Consider the following 25,200-nt stretch of genomic DNA (forward strand, 5'->3'; position numbering starts at 1 on the left):
GGTGGCAAGGGGCAGCCTGGCTCCAGCAGAGCCCTGCTGGAGGATGGTGTCCTGAGGCTGGGGTTGCTTTTAAATTCTGTGGGAGCTGACATCTTGCTAGGGGCACCCAGCCTGGCTGCAAGGCACCAGCAGTCAGCTGTGAACCCTGCTGGGTTGGATGTTCAGGCTTCAGCTTGAGGAAGAAGTCTTGTTGCATGACTTTGTCTTGGGTTGTTGCTGGGGCACACGTGCTGCAGTCAGAGAAGGGTCAGTTTTTGCAGTATTTTTACTATTTTAACTGGGCTCTGGTATCAAGAGCATGGCACAGTGCAATTGTGTTAGTGAGGCACAACTTCAGTGTCACATGCAATGAGACATATTGATGATGGTCAGTGATATAACGACCACTGTGCAGCTCTCTGGTGCTTCAAAAGGTGCTGAGGCCAAACGGTGCTAAGCAATAAACAATGAGCTGCAAACCACCACAGCAGCTGTTCCTGCAGAACTGCTTAAAAAATAGATGTCCGTGCCTTCCAGCTGGTCACCTGGATCAGTGAACAGGACATGGAATGCATGTGCACAGATCTGTGTTTGCCTGGTTTTGTGCCTTTCTCACAACTGTTTCACCTAATGCTTTAAATAAGTAACCTGCCTTTTTAAGACTTCATATATAACTTCAAACTAATGAACCAGTACTAATAGGAATGCTGCTTTAGAAATACAAATAAAGAGCTATATGATGGAGAGGGGTTTAGCTGTGGCTGCTCAGGAATGGGCTGTGGTAATGCTGTGCTGCTCTAAGCTTCTGCAGGGCTTCACTCATCTCAAGCATTTTAGCAAAGCTCTTTAAAGCAGGTAGGAAAGAAGTGAGTAAAATGTCACCAACATGGGGAGACCTAGAAGAGCCTGAGAGCTGGAGTGGTGGGTGTGAGGAGCAGAACATGGATCACCTGGTGCTGACTGCTGCTGAAGGGCTCTGCTGTGGACACACTGCCCTTCCACTTGAGCAGTCACCCATGGGAGAGCTTCATTACAGCTCTGCTGCAAGTCAGAGCGGGAGAGACTTCAGACTAACTCATGAGTAAGCAAGGAAAAGGGACATCTTTACCTTTCCATGGCTGTCTGTGTTGTTGGGGGTTATTTCCTGTGGGTCTGCAGTGGGTGCCATGCAGCAGCCCTTCAGCAGCTCCTCCTGACCAGCAGATTGGCAGTGCTCAGCTCAGTAGCTTCTGCTGGACTGTCTTCCACAAACATCTAATCCATTATTCAACCCATCTGCACTCCTGAGCCTGTGCAGTATCCTGTGACAGTGCAGTGCACAGCTGAATTTTGTTCTAGGTGAAAAGTGTTTTCGTGTGTTTGTTTAAACCTCCTGCTTGCTAATTGGGGGACAGGTGGGGAAATCAGCACACTTTACCTCTCCTCTCTCCTTTGCATATTTTATGCCTGCACAAATGCCAGTGGGAATGCAGCCCAGCTGCGGGGTATTTCCACTCTGGTGCTTTAGAACGCTTGTGGTTTTACAATTTATTTTGCATACAGTGGGGATAGTTTGACAGTAAAAGTTTGGTGTCTTCTTGAAGGCCATGAGAAATGTTATGTCCTGCACAGGGATTATTTCTGTTAAGGGATCAACTAGTCAGCAGCTGGCAGCTGCAAAGGTTATGTTTTTATCACCCAAAAAGGGAGTGGTAGGGGGGGAAAAGTTGCATTTCCCTCATTGAGCAGGTTTTGAAAAAGGACAACTTGGAGGTATTTTTCACTCTTTGTCTTAGAAAGATTTTACTGTTTTAATTAATATGTTACATTCCTCAATTGACAAGCCTGATTTTGTCCTCTCTAACCTCATGCACTTAGTTAAATCTGAGTGCAGCAAGAGAAGAAAAATCTAAGGAGGAAATAAAGCAGTGAAAAATTGAAGCTGCCTCCAGAGAGAAGAGAAATGTTAATCAAAGGGGAACTGTTTCTTGCTGGCCTCACCCTTACTTTTGAGGAAGAACATCTACTCAGCTGCTGGAAATACGCTCCTCAGAGTGAAGCATCTCCTGCGGTCTAGCTGGGTTTTAATGCATCTACTGCTTTGCTGGGAAAGGCTCGTTAGGGTTGTGTTGTAATGCTCAGAAAATGAGGAGCTGCTAAGCTCATTAGGGTGCCACTCATTGCTTGTGGTCACTGCTGTGAAGGACTCACAGTCAGGGAGGGCTTGTGTCTCTTGGGGCCACTCCAGCTGTGTCCCAGCAGACCCACAGCATTTGTGGCACCTCCAGTGGGGGCTTTGTCCAAAGTGGGTAAGTGCTTTGTGTCAGTCAAGACCATGTGGGCTGGCTGAACCATCTTGGCAGCAATTTTTCTGGGAATTCAAGAATGCAGCAGATGTCCTCTTGTCCTGTCTAGGATGATGGGGGTGGCTATCTCCAGAACAGAAAGCCACAGGTTTCCTTGTTTGAAACCATACCATGCAGCCACCATGACTGCAGTTAGGATGATAACAAGGTCCTAAAAACCTTAGCAGTGTGTTCCCTCTTTCATGCATATTTCTTTTCAAATAGCTGGTGCTGGGCTAGAACAGAGCTGCTGAAAGGAGAGCTTGTGTGGAAGGCAGATGGGAGTGAGCAGGAGAGCCTTAAAGGATGAACCTGATGAATGATCTAACAAAAACTCTTTTCTTCTGTCCATTCTCCTTCAAGACCCAAAATTCCTTCATTTCTGCCCTCCCTTCTGAGGAGACTCAGTGTTGTACAGGTCATGTTGGGGACATCCAGGTCTTGCAAATGAAACCACTGTTGGTTACTAACACTGAGATGCAGAGAGCACTGAACAGGACACTGAAAATGCTGCCATAACTGTGATAGCCACGTGATTTCAGATACCCAAGGGTACAGCAATACTGTGTAAAAGGGGAAGAGTATCAAACTGGCCTAGTTGTGCTGATTAGAACTGTTTAAATACAGCATGTGTACTACCTATTCTTCAACAGGCTGCTATCAGCTGGGGAGCTAGACTGTTTTCCATGCTTATCTCCTGTCTTATCACCCTTTTGGTAGCAAGATCTGAATTCATGGCTCCATTTGACCTAAGGTTTAAGTATGAGGGTGAGGTTAGGGGCTGGCATGTGAGCTCCTGCCTGGCACTGAACTGTGAGGGATCTGTGTACTCTGCACATGCAGTTATTGCAGGGTGGTTGTTTTTTTTTTTTTTTACTTATAGGTGGACTCTGATCTAATGTTGCCAGTTCCCTTTATCTTTGATTGTAAAGTGCCTTCTTTAGAAATGTGGGTGCATTTCTGCACACCAGTGTGAAGAGCAAGACAGCGTTACAGAATCATTTGGGAAATGAGTTCAGTGTAATTTCTTCTGAATTCCTTGCTTTTCTTTGCATTAGAGAAGGGGATGCTGCCTCAAGCTCTGAATCTTTTGTGTGTGGACAGACCTTAAAATAAAATAATAGCTGAGGTGGCAGAAAATGACAGAGGAGCCCATTGTATGCATACCAGTGCCTTTCTGTTTTTCAGATTGTTCAGTCCCTCTGTTGGATTTGGCTGGTTAGTTCCCAGAACTCTGCATCACTGAACCTGGTGTCTGAAAAGGGCTTTACCTGGGTAAAGCCAGTCTGGCTGTATGAAAGTCTTTGGGAGAAGCAGAGAACATTCCCTGACTAATTTATCTGTAGGGGGTATTTTCTTGCCACTCCACCATCCTTTTATGCATGACTTAGCTTCCCATCCTACTAAAGCCTTTGAAGTTAGATTGCAAATAGCTTTTCAGCTATCCCTTCCCCCCCATCTAAAATAGGGAAACCAGAACAACCATTGCTGTGGAAAGAGCCTGCCTTGTTACATGGCTTCCCAATGTTAACACCCTTCTCTTTTCTTCCTTCCTTTACCTACCTCCTCCTCCCCCTTGCCTCCCCCCCCCCCCCCCCCCCCCATAAAGAACCCCTTTTTTTTCCCCTTTATGAGATCTACTTAAGACTTAGGGAAAAAGGCCATGGTTCCATGAGATGGTAAATCCAATTTTAGGGTGTTCCATATGTGATGAAAAATGCAGTGGCCGCATGACACTGCCCCTGAAATGGCGCACGTTCGCCCTGCCAGTTCAGATTTGTGCACATAATGCACGAGGGGCCACTGTCCAGGCCAGCCTTGCATCATGAGGGCATGCCCAGGCCTCCCTGAGCTCGGGCTGGGAGCCAGGGATTCCCCTTCTCATATTCTTCACTGGATTTTGTGACCTGCCCACTTGGATGTTCGTGTCGGTCTCTGCTCAGATCTGTGCAGTCGGGGTGTCTGGAGGTTTCCAGTCTCAGCGTTGCTGAATGTGGACCTCAAGGATGTTGTGTTGGCCTTTCCCTGCAGATACTGGAGAGTCTCTTGTGCATGGGAAGCCCAGAGGTAATGTCTGGTTGCTCCACATGTCCCTTCCTTGATGATCTTGCTGACAGAAGCGGTGTAACCACATCATATCCCATGGAGTTGGCAGTTCGGAGCCTCCTCCTCTTGGGAGGGAGAAAAACCTGAACTGAGCCATCCTCTTTGTGGATGGCTTGCTAACTTACTAACAAACAGAGCAGCCCTCCCAACCTAGCTCTCTTTGCCAGTTCATCTCTTCAGGAGTTCTGCTAAGGCAGATCTGCCAGTTGTTTTCCCACTGGCTTAATTCCTGGCTCTGAGAATTTCTGCCCTAGGAAGCTCTTGCAGTAGGCTCTTGAAATCCACATTGAAAACTGGAACTGTGGTGCTGTCTTGTCAAGAGAGTGGATTTTTTTAAAGTACTGAATGATGACTGAGTGTTCTCCCCTTGGGAACACATTCCTCAAGTTGTCTTTTTTCTGGATCAGTGAAGATCTGTTTACCTCAGACTGCACCACATGGGCTTCCCATCTCTGTCTTCTTGTTTCACCTGAATCCCTGCACCACTTGCTGAATGAAAGAAGTTCTCAGCCTTGTGGAAATGCCTAGCAGCTGCCTAGGTGGGTGTTTCTTACTCCAGGATCTATTTTGACTTGTGGAAGGAAGGATCTGTGCATCATTTCCTACAGCTACTGGAAATCCTATGTACAGTCAAGTAAAACCAGCCTGAGCCTCTCCTGTTCAATCAATCATTGCATTAATTATCTTTTTTTTTTTTTTTTTTTTTTTTTTTTTTTTTTTTTTTGTGTGTGTGTGTACCATTTCATGCCCTGTGTCACATCAGGGGCTTTGCTTTGGGCAGTACTGATTTAAGCTGCTGCTTAGTTCCTTTCTGTGGAGATGTTGATGTTATTCCACTGTCCTGCAGGGAGACAGGATAATCCCCTCTGGAGTCTGAAACAGGGCCTTGAAGTGTGAGACCCATTTCAGCTGCTCAGTGCATGTGAGGGCCTGCAGGAAGTGTGGTGTGGATTTGCATAAGGCTGGACTGCTCTTTGGCAATGCTGTCCATCCTACAGGACTCATTCTAGCATGTTTTGTCATCTTGATTCACTAGATTTTCTGATGATGGCATGGACTGTAGGGCAGCTGTCCAGCTCTCCTGCTGTCCTTAAAACATAAGTCAATTTACTTTCTGTTCCTGGTGTCAGGGAATACTGGGAGTGAGTGAGGAGACCTTTTCCCTTTGTGAGCATTAGCCCCATGTGCCTTCCCCTCTCAAGAGCTCTTCTTGCCCTGCACTGACAGCCCTGTTGAGCTGCTTCCCTGCATCCTTGCAAATCCCTACTTGTGGCATCTCCCCATGTGCAGGATGGTCTAATTAGGGACCAGCACCTGATGGAGCACATTGTGAGACACAAGCAAGCACGTGGCATTTCCTCACCCCTGTCTCCCTCTTCTGGGACCAACAGGGTCTTTTGGGGAATTCTCCCTGTATCCTTCTGTGGTTTGAGATCTCAACTCAAAGTTCCCTCTTGGCCTTAGTAAGGAAAGTAAGTGGTGTAAATTGGGCTGGTGTTTGCAGTGCTGTTTGTTTACAATGAGCACTTGGGTATTATTGTCACTTGTTTTACTTGTTGGGCAGCCCTGTAGGTGTGGGGAGCATTACCTGTGCCAAAGAAGTGGTGCAAGTAAGTACCAGACCAAAACACGACCTGAGCCAACACAGTGTGTGTTAGGTGGGATATTGTCATCACAGAGAGCTTGAATTCTCTTTTTCAGGTAGTGAGAGGTACTTTGGCAATTGGTACTAGAGAAACCAAATCATCCAAGGAGTGCCTATCCTTTTGTGAGAAATCCCAGTTCCATTAGGGCTCTTTTGGTGCCCCTTTTTGTGGGACACTGCATTGAGTCAGTCACTCTGATCTGTGTGTTTGCAGCCTTTGCTTGTGAGTTCATTTATAAAGTGCTGTGTAACTATATAAAAACCTCGCAGTCGTCTTTTCTAGAGATAGAATCACATATTACTGGAGATATTTTATAATCACTGATTTGTAGTATGTAAATCTTTCCATTTGCCAATTACGGAGCTGGGGATTTTATTACAGTGCAAACACCAGAAAGTTGTTCCAATTAAAAGCTGCTGTGGTTACCCTTGTGGGCTCTGACTGCAGCAGGAGGACAGGAGCTCTCTCAGCTGCCCAGAGGAGGTTGAAAGACCTGACTAACCCACGGGGAGGAGACAGCCACCTGATTCCAGCTTCAATCCAGGCTCAGTGGTGGTGGGCTGGCCACCACGAGCCACCACAGGTACTCGGGACAGCCCAGTGACCTGACCAGGTTGGAAAGCTCACCCAGGAAGGTGCAGGAAGCAGTGTGCTCTGTGTTTCTGCTGCTGGACTGCTGGCAAACCACCTGGAGTGGTTCTGCCCTTCTGTATTCTACATCTGCTCTGCCAGCAAAGCACTGCCCTTGTGCGTGTTCTTCCCAAGACAGGGCTGTAATTATGGTTAGCAAAGTCAAAATACTCGTGTGCATTGTAAATAAGGTGCCAGGTCTGCCTTGTTCATGCCTGACACACGAGGTGTGAATGCTCAGTGTGGTCCCTGTGCCATGTCATCCTGCTCTCCCAGCAAGACAAGAGGGCAGCTCACAGACATGGCTCTTCCTTGTTTGCTTTGCCTAGAATGGGGAACCTTCAAGTTAAAAGCAGATTAAAAATGAATAAAGCAATACTCTCTGAAGCCCTCACTGGGTTTGCAAATTTTGGGCTGCAAGAGGTGTTTGGTATTTACTCTGTTAGCAGAGTGAATGGTGGGATCCTCTGGGCCAAACTTGAAAGGAGTTTTTCAGTGAAGTTATCTTGGAGGAAGAGTTGCAGGTGGCTGGTTGGTGACCTCAGGCTTCATTTTTGTTCTAGATTGTGGCATAGGAAGTGTGGCGGGTTTGAAATGCCTAATTGTCTTTAATGTGCTCTGCTGAAGGAATCTGAGAAGAGAATTGTGTGTTAGAGAACTTGAGCTGGTTTTACCCAGGGATCATGGTTGCGTCCCTTGTCAAACACAGAGCACAGGCAATGAGGAGCCTGGTGTGGGAGGCAGCTGGAGTTGGGTATAGGAGACCAGAGGGACCTGGAGTCTGTTCTTGACTCTGATTGTGACTTGGTGTATGACCCTCTTCAGTCAGTTGTCCTCTCCTCCTCACCTCCAAAGGTTTTTCTTTCCCTGCTTTTTTGTATGGATAAAGTGTGACATAATCACTTGTGGATTTTTTTCAACCCTTACTTGGACTTAATCCAAAACTAAATGATGACTGTTTAACCAGGTTAGGAAAATTTTTTTGTCCAAGAGTCCCTTCTTCTTCAAAGTTCTAGTTTTATTGAAAAACATGAAGTCTAATGCCCTTGTACTGTGCTGAATGCCATCAATCCTGCATTTCATTATTTTGATGCACCAGGGCTCAGCCAGGTCATGCCAGAGTAGTTGCTATGTTCAGTTTTACCCTACCTCAAACATAACTAACTTGGTACCCAGCAAAATGAGCTGTAAGCTGATGGTGTTCAAAAAGTGTTCTGAAATTCTGAGTAAATTCTTTTATCAGATGGCCTTTTAGAAGGAAATGTAAGTTGCTCTGCCTGTAAGAAAGGTACTGAACTACATGTACTGTGATGGTCCCAATCACTGCCACAGTGTCAGTGCTCCTGTGGGTCAGGGGATGGAACAGCCTCCTCACATCTCACACCTGGAAGCTGCCAGGTCTGCATGCAAATATTGGGATGTAGTTTCTTTTCTCTGGAGATATCAACATTTGCTTACAAAATGCTGGGCATGGCTCTGAGGTGGGATTGATACCCCATAGCCAGTGGCTCTACCCTGTCACTATTCCAGCTGATGAAGCAGTGGCATCCCAGGATGTTCCCTCATTTACCTTAAGAGTTTCTGCACACTCTGCTGGTGTTAAAGGTGGCAATTAACATTTTGGGTGAACAGTGAATGAGGCCATTTATAACCAGTTATGCTGACATGAATCTCTCCCAACAAATTTGCATCATTAAAGAACCTTTGGAAAAATGTGTCAGGCGTATAATTAAATACCTGTTTTGCTAACTCTTAATTTAATTAATCCAAAGTAAAGATGGCAGCACAAATTAATTTAGCTGGAAATGGCTTTTCTCTCAGTGGGCTGAAGGGAGGTTTTCTGGTGGCATTGTACCTGATGACCTCAGAAAAAGGCAGGTGAGCTCCAGGACTGATTGACACAGGTTTTTTTTGACAGTGATGGCCATGACATTCTCATAGCAGTATGTATGTCATCTGTGTCATCAGTTCACTTTTTTCTGCTTGTAAGGGCAAAGAGAGAGGCCAGCTAGAAGACAGTTTCTTTGAAAGGACAGCACAGGTGCTTTTCAGCTCTACCCTGAGAGGTATTTGGTAGCAACCATAGCAAATCCAGGTTCAGACAGGTGAATGAAAAGAAATTCAAATAACAGAAGATCTTTCTATGTCTCCCCTTGGTTTTTCTGTCTGTACCTTGATCTCTTTCACTTGGTGCCTACATTTTTCCCCCTTAGATATGAGCAGTTACAGTAAAGTCATCTGCTTTGAAATATTTGATACTCTTAACTTTCTTTAAAGACTTCCTTGTAGATGATCTTCTTTTTTGTTTGACCTTTTTCCTAACCTTGTGATTCTTCCCCCCTGCCCCCTGTGCCTTTTCTGATCCTTTTCTCCCTTCCATTCAATCTCCTCTCTCCCTGTCCATCTTGCTTGAGATAAAACTGGAGCACAGACTGTGTGCACTGTGCAAGTGGAGGTGAGTTGTCAGCCCAGCATTGTAGGAAGCAGGGAATCTGTTGTTACTTCCTGTAGACCGATCTGAGCACCAGAAGTGGGGAAAAAAAAAATCTTTCAGTCTTTCAAACACTAGTTATTGCTTTAGCAATTCTCATTTCAGCTTAAGTAAAAGTTAATGCATGTACGGATGAAGGAAACTCTGTGCCCTAAAGCATGGAATCCTGCTAGTCCTGCCACCTCTCTGCAATTTTGGGACTGGCTTTTTCTGTGTGGTGTTCCCTTCAAGAGGGAAAACCAGCCTCATTTATCAGGACTCATTGGTACTGAGGCTAATGAGAGGCTGGTGTGGATGGCAGTGGGCTCTGAGTGATGGGCAGGAAGGAGCACACAAATCTCGTTTGTCAGGACAGGCTGGGCACTGCTGGTGCTCCAGGGTGGGAGGTTGGGAGGGCTCTGGGAGGGTGCAAGGTCCTGCAGGAGGGACTGGGGAGAATTTGTGGCTTGATACTGCTCAGTACTGGTCCCCCCTGAGGCCTCATGAGGTGACTTTTCTCTATATCCCATCAGATGAGATTAATGTGAACTTGAAGCTAATTTTGTCTGTCTTTGGTAGCCTGAACACTCCTGGCTTTCTATCCAGCGCCGACCTTTAGCATCATCCAGCATTTGCAATTGGAGCCAGTGCTTTTAACAGGGCCTTTTGTGTTCACTTAGTGAAAACCGGGGTCTGTTTCACAGGAATCTTGTTTACACCTGCCACAGTCGTCCTTTTTGCTCTTCCTCTGCTCCTTTCACTGGAGCTGCAGTAGTTGAAACTGCAGAATGTCCTTTTATTCCCCGGCATCCTCGGCGTGGGACGTGACCGCAATAGAGCAGCTGGGGAGAGGATGCAGGGTGTGAGACCCACTGAGAAGTGTGAGCCAGATGTGGGCAGCTCAAGGGCATGATACGACTGAGCTTTGGAAAGCCTCGAGTGCAATGGGTTATCTATCACCTCTACTTCTTTTTTTGGCTGTTTATTTTAGGGTTTACAAAAAAGCCCTCTGAGTTCTCCCTGCATGCACTAAAGTGCCTGTGGCTGTGGGGGAGACCCCTCTCCATCACCATTACCAGGGGTCAGTAGCTCTTGCCCAGGGTTTGCCAGGTGAATGGTGTCTCCTTGTTGGGCATTTTGGGCACTAAAACTGTGAGTGTTTTTTTGGGGGTGACCCAGGTGCTGCGGGAGGCGCTGAGTTTGTGCTGCAGCAGAGGAATGCGGGGAAGCCAGGGCGAGGGGAGGTGCCAGGACTGGAGGATTTGCACAGCTGCTGTTGCAAGCATCGTGCTCAGCCTGCTCTCTGGTGGTAGCTGCTGTAGCAGAGATGACCTTTGATAAAACGGGAAACATTTGGAGTGATTTGGATAGTTGTGGTTGCTCAGTTTCACACAGCGACAGTTTGTAGCAGAGTCAACTCAGCTGCTCCTGCTTTTGTTTGAATACCCCAGTAAGAAATTCACAGGTTAAGAACCAAATCACAGCGGCTTGCTTGTGAAAACTGCCAACAAAGTCTGCTCCTCAGCAGCTCATCCCAGAATTTCCAGGTTCTCCAGTGTCTGATACTTCTCTTTCCTTTCAGGCTGGGGAGACTGGTAGGAGAGCAGACAGAAGAGGCACCTGCTGGCACAAAATGTGGAGTAAATAATAAATATCTTTGGGATCTACAGACAAATTTGGCTGCTAACAGCCAGGAGGTTCCAAAACTCTTGCCAGGATTGTGATAGAGAGAGGCACTTGATGGGAGCTCTTCCTGGCTCCCAGGACAGCAGGAGGGCTCTGGCCAAGAGGAGCATCCCTGCTGTGCCCTGGGCTGTGATGGGGAGCACGGGGGAGCTCTTCTCTGGCATCAGCCATGTGAGACACAACGTGTTTGGAGGTTACAGGGACCCTGTCCCGTCTGCTGTTATCACTCCAGTCAGAGATCAGCCCCATTCATGTTTCCTATTTAAACTGTCAGTGTGTGGATATGTCCTCCAGCAGTATTTGGTTACCGTGTTTCATATCAGGGTTCTGATACCTGGGGGATGTGACAGTCATGCATGTGGATTCTTGGTGCTAGAGACACCTTGAGGACTGAAGTTGCCTGTAGGACACAGTGTGCAGGTGTGACCATGTGCTGTTGAGGCTGGAGGTAGTTCCTGAGACTTTTCTTTTGTACAAGACCTACTCTGGCAGCTTTGAGACTTCAGAGCAAGCTGGCATCCTCTGTTTTAATCCATTTTCCATCCCTTTGGCAGCAGAGGTAGGACATGGTTTTAGCATTTTCTACAAGTCTGTATTTCTTGTGGCTACTAAAGTATTTATTTTGTCCCAAAATACAACATAGGCTATGTCTTTGAATTCCAGCATTTATGACTTTGATGTTTAAAAGCAATTTAACCAGATTTGGGGTTCCTTTTTCCCATGTGAATTGCTGTGGTCTAGTCAAGACAACTTTTACTAGCAGAAATCATGCAGAGGTATTGTCTTTCCACCATTAGAGGTTAGGAGTTGACAGCAAACGGGCCAGGGATTATAATTTAAAAACAGTGTAATTATTTGTGCATGGAAAAACTAAGGAATAAAAACTCATGGTGTAATGCACCTCGGAGTATTAGATGCAACTAAGAGATAATGTGTCTTGCAGTGAAGGAGTTTGGATTATGTGTATTTCACCAGGCATGGCAACAATTCCTCCTGCTCCATAGAAGCTGAGGGTTCTGTTCAATTGGTGCGGATGCTCTTTGAGCAAGCTTTTACCTCTCTGGTTCCTGACGTCTGACATGGAAGAGAAGAGCTTCAGTAGGCACCAGCTGCTCAGTGGACCCTGTCTTTTCAGAGCACCGCTCACTTTTCTCTGTTCCCAATTAAAATGTGTGTTAAACTTAGCTTTTGTTTGAAGCAGCCCAGCGTTGCGGTATTTAATGTAAAGAGAATGTGCTCGTCACCTTTTCTCTCTCTTTTGTGGCAGGGTCAGCACTCCTCAGGGGAGGACATGGAAATCTCTGACGACGAGACCAACCCCGCGCCCATCACCAGCGCGGAATGTGCCAAAACCATTGTGGTGAACTCTTCCGTCAGCAACACGGCCGTGATGGCTCCATCCATCCCCCCCCTGCCACCACCAGGATTCCCTCCTCTTCCTCCTCCTCCTCCTCCACCTCCACAGCCGGGCTTCCCGATGCCCCCACCACTGCCTCCACCCCCACCACCCACCCACCCGGCTGTCACCGTGCCCCCGCCGCCACTGCCCGCCCCGCCCGGGGTCCCTCCGCCCCACATCCTGCCCCCGCTGCCCCCCTTCCATCCCGGCATGTTCCCCGTCATGCAGGTGGATATGATCAGTGTCTTGGGCAACCAGTGGGGTGGCATGCCCATGTCCTTTCAGATGCAAACTCAGATGCTGAGCCGCATGATGCAGGCACAGAACACGTACCAGTATCCACCTTTCGTGACGGGCCGGATGCAGTTTGTGAATCTTCCTCCCTACCGTCCGTTCTCCATGGGAGCCGCTCTGGCCCGTGGGCAGCAGTGGCCACCACTGCCCAAGTTTGACCCCTCGGTCCCACCCCCGGGCTATGAGCCGAAGAAGGAAGATCCCCACAAAGCCACTGTGGATGGAGTCCTCCTGGTCATAGTGAAGGAACTCAAGGCCATCATGAAAAGGGACCTGAACCGCAAGATGGTTGAAGTTGTGGCGTTCCGGGCGTTTGATGACTGGTGGGACAAGAAGGAACGTCTGGCAAAAGTGGGTTTTCACATGCTCTGTCCTGGGTCCTGGGGAGAGCTGTTCTTAGTGCTTGTGGCCAGTATGTGGGGTCAGCGGGGGTCTGGAGCTGACTTTAAAATACCCAAAACCCTAAATTGTTATGTACAAGAGGAAGCTGAAGTTTAGCTCTGAAAAACTAAGGTCAGATGCAAGAGGAGTGTTTGAAACCACCACACCTCTGTTTTGTGTTCCCCACTTTGTGCAATGAGATTTGGGGATATTTTCAGTCCTGCCCCCTCCCCAGTCCATGTACAAAGCAGCACTTAACTCAAAAGCTGAACATTGACTAAATACGCAAAGAGTTCCAGGGGTTACTTAAGAAAACAGCTTTGCATGAATCCTCTGATCCTTTTCTCACCCAATTTGAAGTGTACCTCAGCCAGCAAACAGCTCTATGATTTAATGTGTGGTGAATTTGTCACTACCCAAAAAACCTAACCCTGCAGAAAGGCTAATGCAAGCCTCAAAATTACCATTGCAGTGAATTAGTGTAAAAACAGCAGAACAAACCACAACCTGCAGGTAGATCTGTTTCAGATGTCAGTTTTCAGAGCTTTATCTTCACCACCTGTTTTTGTAAACCAGTTGCATGCTAACTGTGGTGCCTGGGAGAGCTCCTTGGCTTTCTGGAGGGGTTGGTAATGCTGCTGCTTAACAGCTGTTTTATGACAGTGTAATTTGCTGTGGCTTAGAGCTGGCTGACTGGCGTGACATGCAGCAGAAACCCTGTCCCTCTCCTCCTGACTAATGCTCAGAAATTTACTTCTGCCAGTGAGTGTGTGCTGACAGTCTTGGAGGAGGCCGGTGAGTTTCCAGGGCAATAAGGGAAACAGATCCAGCAAATAGTTGCAAAAGCAGCAACTTAAATACTCAAGAAATTGTTTTAAACTAGACATCTGTGGTGAAGAAGCAGAAGCAAGTTGAGGCAGATCTTCAGGCTCTTTTACATCCCAAGTTATGGCTGGATTTGGGGTGTTCTTCCCTCACCTGGGGTTTATAAGCCATCTGAGGAAGGGAAGCTGACTGTGCCACGGCCCTTGCCACAGGTTATGTTGGATGTGAGCAGTGTAATTGAAAACATGAAATTGCTGCATGGAAAACCACTTGTGCTTTCTGTCCAGGAGCAGAGATGCCAGAACCATTTCTGCCCCAGGGCATGTGTTACTGTTGTGTGCAGAAAAACCCTCACAGATTTCAGAGCCTCCTTTCTGCTAGGACTGGGCACCCTTGGCATTGGGGTGGGACAGGATTCCTTCCCAGGCACAAGTTGCCTGCTTTTGCAGAAAACAAAATATCAATATTCAGGTTAAACTGTACCTTCCCATTGCTGGTGTCTGTGTGTGATTGATTCCAACTCTGGCAGATGATTGGCTTCCAATAGACATCATGTCCTAGGTAAAGGGTGGGAAGGTTCAAGGATAAAGCTGGTGTCCTGGGTCAGGCAGGGTGGAAAAGGTCTGGGGTGAAAGCTGTGAAAGGAGCATGTTGGTAGGGAAGGCAGCACATTCCATGGACCTTTTCTGCCTGAGCTAGGGGAAAGCTTTTCCTTGTTCCCAACTCTAAGTGGTGGCTTTAGGTTTTGAAAGCCTGAGTGAGATGCATTATTCAGAGTGCCAGGAACAACCAGGCATCCCTGGCCGTGGAGTGCTGCTGCTTGGATTCTCTGCTTGATATTCCCATTAGTCTTGATCCTTATTAGTGGGAGAGCTGAGCTTGTGCTGCTTCCTTGGTGATTACAGCCCACTTCAGCATGTGAGCTTTTTTTAGGGTGTGCAGGAGAAACTGTTTGGGATGTTGAGCCCTGGGCTGATCCAGGTGAGTGTCACCTCCAGTGCTCCTGGCTTGGGCAGAGCCTGACATGCCACCATGTGTGACATTCTCCTGGCTTGTCCACCTCTCCATAGCTGCAGAGGTCTGAATTCCTGCTCTTCCTTTGCATCTCAGCTCTGGTGAAATAGGATTTGTTGAGGCTGTGTATCTATTTTTTAGACTTTTTGGTGTTTTGCCGAAATACTTTGATGTCCCTTTTCCCGGGACTGGAGCCTTCTGACAGGTTTTGTGGACTTGGGCTGTGGTTGCTAAGGAAACACAGGGATGTATGTGATTTTTGATGCACTATTTTTGGCCTTACACTCAACAGAAGGAAGGTGATCCCAACTGGAAGGTCTGGAATTGCTTTCAGTTATGTAGGCTAGCAAAGGAAGGTGGATAACACATCGTTGGACTGACTTGCCTAAAACACACTCGAGTAATTTGTATTATTCTGTGCAGCTCTGTTTCCTTGCAGAAGTGGGGCACCTTCAGATGCCCTCAGAGAAACTGGTGCCTGCGCAGGGCAGTGATATTTCCCAAACCTCAACTGTCTAAATGGTTTCCAGACTTTGTGTCCTTCTCCGGAAACTTCCCCTCTCAAATATGCCTTCTCTGTTGCAGGCGTCTCTCACTCCAGTGAAGTCTGGAGGAGAACTGGAGGAAAAGCCAAAGCCGAAGGATCGAATTGCCTCTTGTCTCTTGGAGAACTGGAACAAAGGAGAAGGCCTGGGCTATGAGGCAATTGGCTTGGGCATTGGGTTACGAGGGGCCATCCGCCTGCCATCCTTCAAGGTGAAAACAAAAAACTCTCTTCCTTATGCTGACATCCCCCAGAGAGGAGCCTTAGGAGGACAGACCTCGCTAGGTTTGTGCCCCAGAGCCCTCAGGTTGTTCACCCCACTCTGTGTTCACTCAGGGGTTTGCTTCTGACTCCCCAGGACCAGAGCAAGGACCCTCTGTTCCCTTAGCTGTTCATCCTCCCCTTGTGTGAATTGTCTGTGGAGGATCTCCCTGCCCTGCAAGGGAAGGGAAACAATTGCCTGTGTTTAGGACACAGCATTTCAGCATGATCATAAAAATACTCCTATGCTCTTAGTGCTTTACACAGTTACTGTTTTGGTTGGAATGTCTGATGATTTGGCAGCTGAGTCTCACCTGAAGTTTGCTTAAACTCTGTCTCCTCAGAAGCACGGGGTATCAGTTTTGAAAAGCATTTGCATAAAAAACCAGAAGTATCTTAAAAGAAGTATGGGATAGGGGAGTATAGAGGGCTTCCCTGAAATTAGGATTTTTGAATGGAGAGAAGGTGCAAGTAAAGGTTTGGGATGAGAGATTCTCCAGTCTTTATTTAGAGTAAAACTTGCTTTGAGGTTCTTTGTGTTCTGCTACCATCTCAGACATGGATTTGTCAAGAGTTTTCTCTGTCATCCCCAAAGTACCTGGTGATGACATGCACCATGCTGGTACCCGGGGTGTTTTCATGCAAATTGAAGGGGTAGAGTTTCATTCAGAGTGAAATTCTGTTTGCAAGCAAATAAAGAGATCAAGAGCTGGGGAGTGGCCCTGGGTTTCTGCTGTGACCACAGTAAAGAAGTGGCAATTTGCTTAAGAAGTTGATTTCTGGTGTTTCTAAACTTTCAGAAATGCTAATTGTGTCTTTTGTTCAGGTGAAAAGAAAGGAGCCACCTGAAGCTGCCTCAGCAGGAGATCAGAAGAGAATCCGGCCTTCTACTTCTGTGGATGATGAAGATGAAGGTTTGCAAAGTGCATTTGTTTGAAACCTAGGAGCAGATGCAAACCCCACGCAAGCTGAATCCCTTTAAACTTCACAGCAGTGTGCTCGCTTACAGTTAAACACAGAGTCAAGGATCTGAGCCAAACCCTGCTTCTCACAGAGCTCTGATCAGCTGGGACATGGCCCCTCTGGGTTCAATTATCTGAAATTCACTGCTGGGAAGTTTAAGACCCACATTTTAAGAATAACTCATAACCTGTTTTAGCTGTGCTGGCCCCCAGCAGAAGGAGCTCAGATGGGTTTATGGGCTGCTTGGGGTGTGCTCACAGCTCGCTGGGATGTGGTGGGAGGAAGAACATAACAGTTTGCTCTGTATTTGATTTGAGAAAGAAACTATCTTAACATTTGTCTTGGTTTGAAAGACAGGTGTTTGCTAAGGAAAGCAGAAGCTTCCCTTTGGACTGAAAAAAACGTGATTCTTCCGATTATTATAATTTTGGAATTAAGAGAGCTCTCAGGCAAAGATATGGGGGTAGGAATAACAGTTCTTTACTAGTGTATCTAACACGACAAACAAGAACAACAACAGCTATGAAATTACCCACAACCAGAACAGTAACTCAGTCCCAGTGTTTTTTGGCTGCAGGCACCTTTTCCCTGAGCTGCAGTTCCCGGTGCTGGGGGCGGGCGGGTCCCGCAGAGCTGCAGGAGGGCTGGGGGTGATGGCAGCGCTGTCCCAGGGGGAGAGAGATGGAGAGAGAGCTCTCCGCTCACGGTGTGGGTCCCGGTGATCAGCAGAGTGCTGGATGGTGGTAGTTCACAGCGAGAAGACAGCCGGGCAGGGTCCGATGGTGGTTTCCCGATGCTGGGCGTCCTTCTCGTCCGAACTCCGCGGGGGAAATGGGCCGAGACCCAGCCTTCCGCTTCCTCTTCTGGCTGTTTGAATCTCGAGGGGTTCCCTCTTCCCTCCCGTCCCCTCCCCCCTGTCACCAGGGCCCAGTCAACAGGTATCTTAGCATGCCAATGGGGAAAATTCCACAGAGGGAAAAAGGGAGAGAACTAACCCTCAACAACATTGTTTCCTAAAACCAGGGAAGAGTAAAGAGGAGACAAAGCTTTTGAATACCCTTTGTTTTGCACATGGGTTCATGTTGAAGTTGATCCAGGTTAACAAGTGGTTTTGAAGCCAAAAAAAATGAAACAGAAAAGCATTAAATTCAGGTTACTTGTCCTGAATTCAGTTATGCCATGTCTCCTTTCTGCCCTGCCTAGGGAGTGTCTGCTTTGGCCACCCACATTTTGCCATCAGCAGTGTTCACTGTAACTGTCCCCTGTAAGTCTGGGGACCCTCATACCATATGGGCACATTGCTCCTAACTTCAGTCTTCCCAAAGAAGAAGTTTCCCTTATGCAGTTAACTTTTCCTGTCCTTTCCAAGGTACTTGATGGTAATTTCTGTTACGTTTGCTCCTCAGAGTCAGAGAGGGACAGGGATGCTTCTGACACAACATCTGAGCTCTCAAAGAAGGATGCAGAGGCAGTGGGGCTGCGACGGCGACCAGCAAGGCCATTGGAGCTCGACAGCGAGGGGGAAGAGGGAGATGAGACATCAGGGAAAGAGGAAGAGTCCTCCTCAGAGAAGGAAGAGGAGCAGGAAGAAGAGGCAGGCTTGGTGAAAGCAGCACCTGGCAAGGTATGTTGGTGTGTGGCTGCAGTTTCAATGCTGCCTGTCATTAAAAGGGGGCCTGGTAATGCCAAATGCCAAATTTGTCTCCCTTTTCTGGGAGATGAGTGCTCCTGGTGGGGTCTGTCCTTACAGAACCTCTGTCAGGTTCTCTGACAGCCTCCCTGAGAGTCCCTGGTGGTTTCTGCACTGACAGCCAGATCACAGGGCTCAGGCACTGTTCATTTTTCGCAATGCTTTCTTGCAAAGGAGGAAGAGGAGGATGAGGAGGATGAAGATGATGAGGAGGATGAAGATGATGATGAAGATGAGGATGAAGATGACGAGGAGGAGACAGGCATAGACACAAGTGACAAGGAGGAGGAGCAGGACTCTGAGGAGGGTAAGCAGCTCCAGTGGAAGCAGCAAGTGTCACCTGTGGGTCAGCTGTGGTCTCCCTTCTTCTTCCTTTATGAGCTGATTTTGTTACTTGTGCACCTCCTTTCACTGATGGGCAGTTTTACACAATATAATGCACAGAGATATTTTTAATTCATACCTGTGAAGTTTCCATGATCCCTCAGTCAGTGGGTCCCTTTACAGAAACCGTCCAGTCCCAACTGATCTCAGCCCAACCTGGCACAGGGGCACAGGTCTCAAGCCCAGCTAAACGTGTGCTTTTTTTGTGAAACAGGGGTGGCTGAGGGGAGAAGGGACTGGATTTCAGACAAGGATAATTTGGCTGCTAATAACTCTGTCCTATCAATCAGTTCCTGTTCTGGAAGGTGGTAGTTTCCACTTTTTAAGGCCGTGTGTAAAGGCAGGAGAAAATCTCAGTAAAAGATACAGTACACCCAGAGACCCACATGGAAAGGTGCCAGACAGCACTGCTCCTCACATGTATGGTGATTGTTGTGAGCAGCCAGAGGCAGGATTTACACATCTCTGCAAAAATAAATAAATTGGGAGGCTATTCTTGCAAGCCCACATGCTGCTAATGATGCTGCTTCCACACTTCTACAGTGGAAGGGATATTTACCTCTGATTGTTTAATAAAGCTAGAAAGCAGAACTAATGGCAGCTTGTTCTTGCAGATGTAGCAAGTCCCTCGTCTTCCAAGGCTGAAGTTGAATCATCTGATGAAAGTGAGGACTCCTCTGAATTTGAGTCAAGTTCAGACTCGGATGATGAAGATGAGGAGGATGATGATGATGAGGAGGAGGAGGAAGAAGAGGAGGAAGAGGTGGCTGAAGAGCAAAGCAGAGAATCCATGATTGCTGAGCCAGAGCATGAACCCACTGGTCATGAGCTTCCTGATGATGAGAGGGAAACTATTTTGGACCTGTATCCTGTGGATGACTACATGGATGCAACAGGCTTGGAACTTGCTGAGCCAGCTTTGGCAGTGAAAGATGAAGGCAGTGAAGAAATCAAGGCAGGGGAAAGTGAGTGTGACCAGGTCCCAGGGGCTTCTGTTGCTGCTGAAACTCTGAAACATTTGGTTATGGAAAGAGACCAGGAGACAAAACTTGCACTCTCTCCCATCTGTAGGCCAGGTATGCCCTTCCATGTGCTTTGGAGTTTTGTTATCACATTTCCAAGTAAATTTTCTCCTGGTATCCAATATGTATGGGTTTGTATTTCCCTTGTTCTTTTTCTTCTTCCAGTCTTGGCTCTATGCTAGGGATTATCTGTACAGGGAAAGAGGTCTGTGCTGAACTTTCCTTCCTAGTAAGGAGCTTTACATGAGCCATCTGCTACTAAAAATACTGTGGTTACTGTATCCAGAATCTTATCCTGGGGCAGTTTAGTAGGAGTCCTACAGGGACTGAACAGTTGTCATGGTCCGAGGGTGACTGATGGAGTGGGGGTGGTGGCTGGAGCTCAAGATAGAAAAGCCATGGCTGCTAAAACAGAACAGGAGTGTCATTACTGGCTCTTTTTGGTTTTAATATCAAAGCAGTGTGTGACAGGGAAGCTGCATGGGGCAGGTGAGTGCAGTCTTAGAGTTATGTATGGTTCTTAATATTATTTGTGGGGGTTTTTGTTACCTACTCCTTTTAAATGAGTGATACTCTCTGGTTTTCTGGAAGAAGGAAATTTTCTTCAATCAATACAGAGTTGTATTTAACCCAAGGAAATTGGAAACCTTTTACTAGAACAGGAGTGAGATGCATAAAGCTTGAGTAATTTGGCAACTGGGGGAAATCTAAAAGTTAAAATTGAAGCCAGCAGGGAAGGCACATCTAGGGAGGCCTGCTGTGGAGCCTTGGCAGCACTGGTGTCTGAGGACTGGGCAGTGTTTTGCCATTTGGAGAGCTGGAAATTCAGTCCCTGCACAGGGCATCACTCCTTGGCTGCTGTAAAATCTGAAAGTCAGAGGTAAAAGGTTAAACTGGACATGCAAAGAAGAACTGGTTGTGCACAAATCCTTTCTAGAACAGGTCGGTGTGCCTAAGGAACATAAATTTGGAGACACCTGCATTTGAGCAACTTGACATGTGTAAGGAGCTTTGCAGGTAAGCTGTGGGAACAAACTCAAACTGCTGCAGCCCAGCTCTGTCATACAGGAGTTGCAAGGCTCAGACCCTTCTCCAGCAACCCTGGTTTGTTCAGCACAAATGGGGAATGCTTCCCTTCCAACTCTCCAGGCATTTTCACCTCCTTTCATTCTCCCACTTGAAAATTATTTTGAGCTGCCTAACAAGATTCACCATTTATTCCTTTTGGACCTGGCCCTAAGTGGGTAAATAAACTCCAGACAAATGAGGCTGCTGCAGGAGAGCAGCATATAAATTGCCTCATTGATACCATGTGAGTGTCTCCTCATCCATTACAAGGGCTTCCCATTTCCTTCATGTGTTGTTCAGGAGTGTTCTGCTATTCCCTTCACCACTCCCTCCTTGGAGAGCTGAGGGTGCTCCTTGGCCTGCAATTAGTTAAGTTCCCACATTAGAAAAGGTGATAGCTCTGGGCTTTGACAGCTCTCCTCCAAAGTCCTCGCCCCACCATCCTCTCATTCCTTTAATGTCTGTACAAAAGGTTGTCAGGGCTTTTGAAAGCAGAGAAACCTTCGTTCTGGTCTGTGTTGTAGCTAATCCTCAAATTAATAGTGTGGGTTTTTTATGGTCCATTAGGAAAGTGTGTGGTAGTGTCTAATTACTCTACACTACGTAAAGCACTGGAGTTTTAAAGCCTCCCAGTGGAATTGAGCTGTTCTTTAATTGTGGCATCTTAAACATGTCTTTACTAGCAAGTGGCAAGTAACCAAGTGGAGGCAAAGCTCCTGATTCTCCTCTCTGTTCCCCTTTCAGAGGAAGAGTCCGAACCCACTTCCATGCTGGAGCCAGATGTACAGGAAGGTCCAAAGCCTGAATCTCAACATGAGGAGGTGGCTCTCTGTATCTCTACTCCAGTGGCAGTCTTTGGAGAAGCTCTGCCCAGCAAAAGCAGCTTCTTTGGCAAGTCTGAGGAGAGCAGCTTGGAAGGCCGAGTTAAAGCCAAGGCGCCGTCGGCAGCGGAGGAGGACGAGCGGCTGCCCCGCACGCCTGGGCGGGAGGTGATGATCCACCCGGACACTGAGACTCTCCTGCTTCCAGCCCACAAGGTGCAGGTGCCATCCTCCATGCTTCCCTTGCCATCGACTCCCGGCAAGGACGAATCTTTAGTCCCTCCAGAGAAGTTCCCTGAACAATTAATGGTGACCAAAACGTCTGTGGAAGAGGAGATTCCCAGGACTCCCGGGCGGGACATTTTGGCCAAGTCTTCACACCCCCTTGCCAAGTCGCAGAGCACGGACACTGTTCCCGCCACACCAGGAAGTGATGCTCCCCTTACAGGAAGCAGCTTGACCCTCAGTTCCCCTCAAGTCCCAGGGAGCCCCTTTTCCTACCCATCCCAATCTCCTGGCATTAACAGTGGCATTCCTCGGACTCCTGGGAGAGATTTCAATTTCACGCCTACTTTCCCAGAGGCTGGTGCTACCATTCCTTGCCTTCTTCCTGGCAAGAAACAGTCAGAGGATGAGCTAGAAGAGAAAACCTTTAAAGAGCCTCTTGGTGCTTCCCTTACAATCAGCATGAACAGTGTTCCTTCCCCTATCCCCTTTGCCAGCCCCCCACAAGCAGATTTCCACGTGGACATGGGTTTGCCACCTGATGAGCCAATACCTGTAGCAGCCCTGCCGTGCATGCTTGGAGATGGAAGAATGCCCATTGAGGAATGCAAGGCAGAAGTGAAACCCGGTTTGCTCTCCCCAGAAGTACTCCCTGGGGCTCCTATTCTTCCTCCCCCACCACCACCCTCCGTTCTTCCCAAAAGGAGGCCAGGTCGGCCGAGGCGGTCCCCACCTTCTGTCCTCTCGCTGGACGTGTACTCGGGCAAAACCATAGAACCTCCTCCCATGCCAGTGGCCTTGGTGGAAGGTGCTGTGGGCAAAGAGCTGTTGAGTGGACATCCTGATGCCTACTATGGACTGAAAGACCCTGAAGCCGTCACCCTGGACTTCAGGAATGACGGTTTCCATGAGAAAATAGCAGCTGAGACAGTTGCAGAGAAACTGCCTTTCAAGGAACTGGAGAACCAGTGGAATGAAGACTTCAAGGAAGAGGAAGCGAAGCCGAAGCGGCAGTGGCGAAGGCAGAAGAAGACATCCGAGGAGCTGCCAGTGATCCCTTCCCCTGAGTATTCCCCACCCCGGCCGCAGTTCCGGCCACGCTCCGAGTTTGAGGAGATGACCATTTTGTACGACATCTGGAACGGAGGCATCGACGACGAGGATATCAAGTTCATGTGTATCACATACGACCGCTTGTTACAGCAGGACAATGGTATGGACTGGCTCAATGACACCCTGTGGGTTTTCCATCCTTATATCCTTTCTCACTGTGTTGGCAGCATGTGTGAGATGCACGAGAAGCGGTTGCTTACAGGAGTAGTGGTTACTTGGATGAGCAGGGAATTTTAGGCTGTTTTGTTCTCTGAAGCTGCAGTACGAAAATACTGCAGAAGTGGCTGTTCTTGCTGCATGTTCAGTCTGGAAGTGCAGGGACAGTCTGTAGGCATCTCTTCTGGGGAGGTTTCCTTCCTAGTTTGAGAAGCTTCTGTCTGCAATGTAACCAGACTTTTTTTCCGGCTTGCCTGTGGAATTTCTAGTCTGCACATACAGCACTTTCACTCAGAGCTAAAACCTGCTGTAAAAATAATCTCACCATCTGTGCCCAAAACAATGAGTTAGTGCTTCTAGCAGCTTTAACTTGCTTTGAGTTTGAAATGCTGATTAAATCAGTGGTTTCTAAGTGGCACATCAGGGCTCTGTGTGTGTGCAGCCACCAGTGGTGATCTCCAGAGCAGAGCCTAAAAGACTGTTCTAAAAACCTCAGTACTCTGTGGTACTGTTTTCAGGAAGGATGTACAGGTTTATGTGTTTAAGAAGACAAACACACCACCTTGTGTGTTGCTAGAGGTTGTGTGAAGTTCAGATATCTTTATCCCTTGCTTCCTGCAAGACAGGAAAGCAAAACCAAAAAAGCCCAAAACCACCTAAAACCAGCCAGTGGCAACTAACAAAACCCATAGTGAAAATAAATCTGTTTCCCTCTTGGTAAGGATTATACTGTAATAGCAAAATTACACTCACTTTTTAAGCCACTTCAAATTCACCTTGAGTTCATCATGTGCCACACTTCATGACAAATGTGAAAGTACCTGCAGGCTCACCTGATTCACAGCAAACCCTCAGCACTCTGGTTTTGAGGCCATCACCTCTCAGTTTTTATGGTCCCTCTTCTTCAGCTTTCTGGTGTCAAGGATATGTTTTTGCCTCACGGGGAGAATTTTTGGGTCAGTCTCAATTGCTGTAGCCTTCATGGCTGTTGTTTGTGGGGTGAGCTGGCAGCAGTACAGCTCCACTGTCCTTCCAGGAGCCAAAGCCATGAAGGTGCTTCTGGAGGAGCTCATTTCCCAAGGCTGGTGAGAGCAGCGTCCCTCCGAGGCCTTTGGGCTGAGCACCATCTCGGTTGTAATGTTATTTTTTGCAACCCCACAAAACCTTCCTGATTTTCCAGGCTCCTGGTGTTAGCTCCATGCAACTGTAGCAAGTTTAGTGTGATATCCACCTCTGGCTGTGTTTCTCCTTAACTTCTTGCCACCTACCAGCTTTTCTACCCCCAAGAAGAAGAAGCGGGACGACGGGATGCGGGAGCACGTTACGGGCTGTGCACGAAGCGAAGGTTATTACAAAATTGATAAGAAGGACAAACTCAAATACCTCAACAATAGCCGAGCTTTTGCAGAGGAGCCTCCAGCTGACACACAGGTGAGGAATCCAGGGGTGCCAGGTGTGAATGGGATTTGGTTTGACACTGTCACACGCAGTAGGTGCTTCCTGCCTTTTGGCAAGGAGGGAGGGGAAGCTGTTGTGTCTCGCTGATTGTCCTGGGGTTGAGTGGGAAGTGTCAGTGTTTGATGTCAGTTGTTGTGTGCTGATGTGTTGTTGCACAAGGGGCTGCTCACAGGGAGCCTGCAGGGTGTTGGGTCAGCTTTGATCACCCATTTGTGCTCTCAGGGTATGAGCATCCCTGCCCAACCCCACGCTTCCACACGGGCTGGTTCCGAGAGGCGATCAGAGCAACGCAGGCTCCTCTCCTCCTTCACTGGAAGCTGTGACAGTGACCTGCTCAAGTTCAACCAGCTCAAGGTAGATCACCCCCTGCTGCAGATCGTGGACCCAGAGACATCCTTTCCCATTCTGTGCTGTGGTTAATTCAGGGTTGGGGTTTTGGGGTGTTTTCTTCATGCAGTTCCGCAAGAAAAAACTAAAATTCTGCAAGAGCCACATTCACGACTGGGGCCTTTTTGCTATGGAGCCCATTGCAGCTGATGAGATGGTGATCGAGTATGTGGGTCAGAACATCAGGCAGGTGAGCTGTGGGTGAAATCTCAGCAAAAACCAGCTCTAGAAGAAGCCCTCGAGTATGACAGTGAGGGTTGGAGTCCTGGGTTGAAGGTGTCAGCTGTGTGGGCTGGGCAGAGGTTGGCATATGGTTTCAGGTACAAGGGTGGGAATTTCAACAACCCATGGAAA

General features: G+C 47.8%; 1 protein-coding gene across 3 annotated transcripts in view; it reads left to right on the forward strand.

Moving 5' to 3' along the window:
• SETD1B (SET domain containing 1B, histone lysine methyltransferase) overlaps positions 1-25,200 on the forward strand; it is a 49,101-nt gene that overhangs the window by 18,085 nt on the left and 5,816 nt on the right. For all 3 annotated transcript variants that reach the window (XR_009933757.1, XM_062504676.1, XM_062504675.1), the window contains 10 exons: positions 12,109-12,885; positions 15,340-15,510; positions 16,386-16,473; positions 17,929-18,146; positions 18,387-18,519; positions 19,211-19,672; positions 21,431-22,987; positions 24,266-24,432; positions 24,682-24,813; positions 24,917-25,036. Coding sequence is in view for 2 of the 3 variants with exons in the window: in XM_062504676.1 (XP_062360660.1) it covers positions 12,109-12,885; positions 15,340-15,510; positions 16,386-16,473; positions 17,929-18,146; positions 18,387-18,519; positions 19,211-19,672; positions 21,431-22,987; positions 24,266-24,432; positions 24,682-24,813; positions 24,917-25,036 (3,825 nt within the window). In the remaining variant the exon portion in view is untranslated. The remainder of the gene's footprint in view (positions 1-12,108; positions 12,886-15,339; positions 15,511-16,385; positions 16,474-17,928; positions 18,147-18,386; positions 18,520-19,210; positions 19,673-21,430; positions 22,988-24,265; positions 24,433-24,681; positions 24,814-24,916; positions 25,037-25,200) is intronic.

This window comes from Cinclus cinclus, chromosome 17 (genome assembly GCF_963662255.1).
Source record: "Cinclus cinclus chromosome 17, bCinCin1.1, whole genome shotgun sequence".
Classification (NCBI taxonomy): domain Eukaryota; kingdom Metazoa; phylum Chordata; class Aves; order Passeriformes; family Cinclidae; genus Cinclus; species Cinclus cinclus.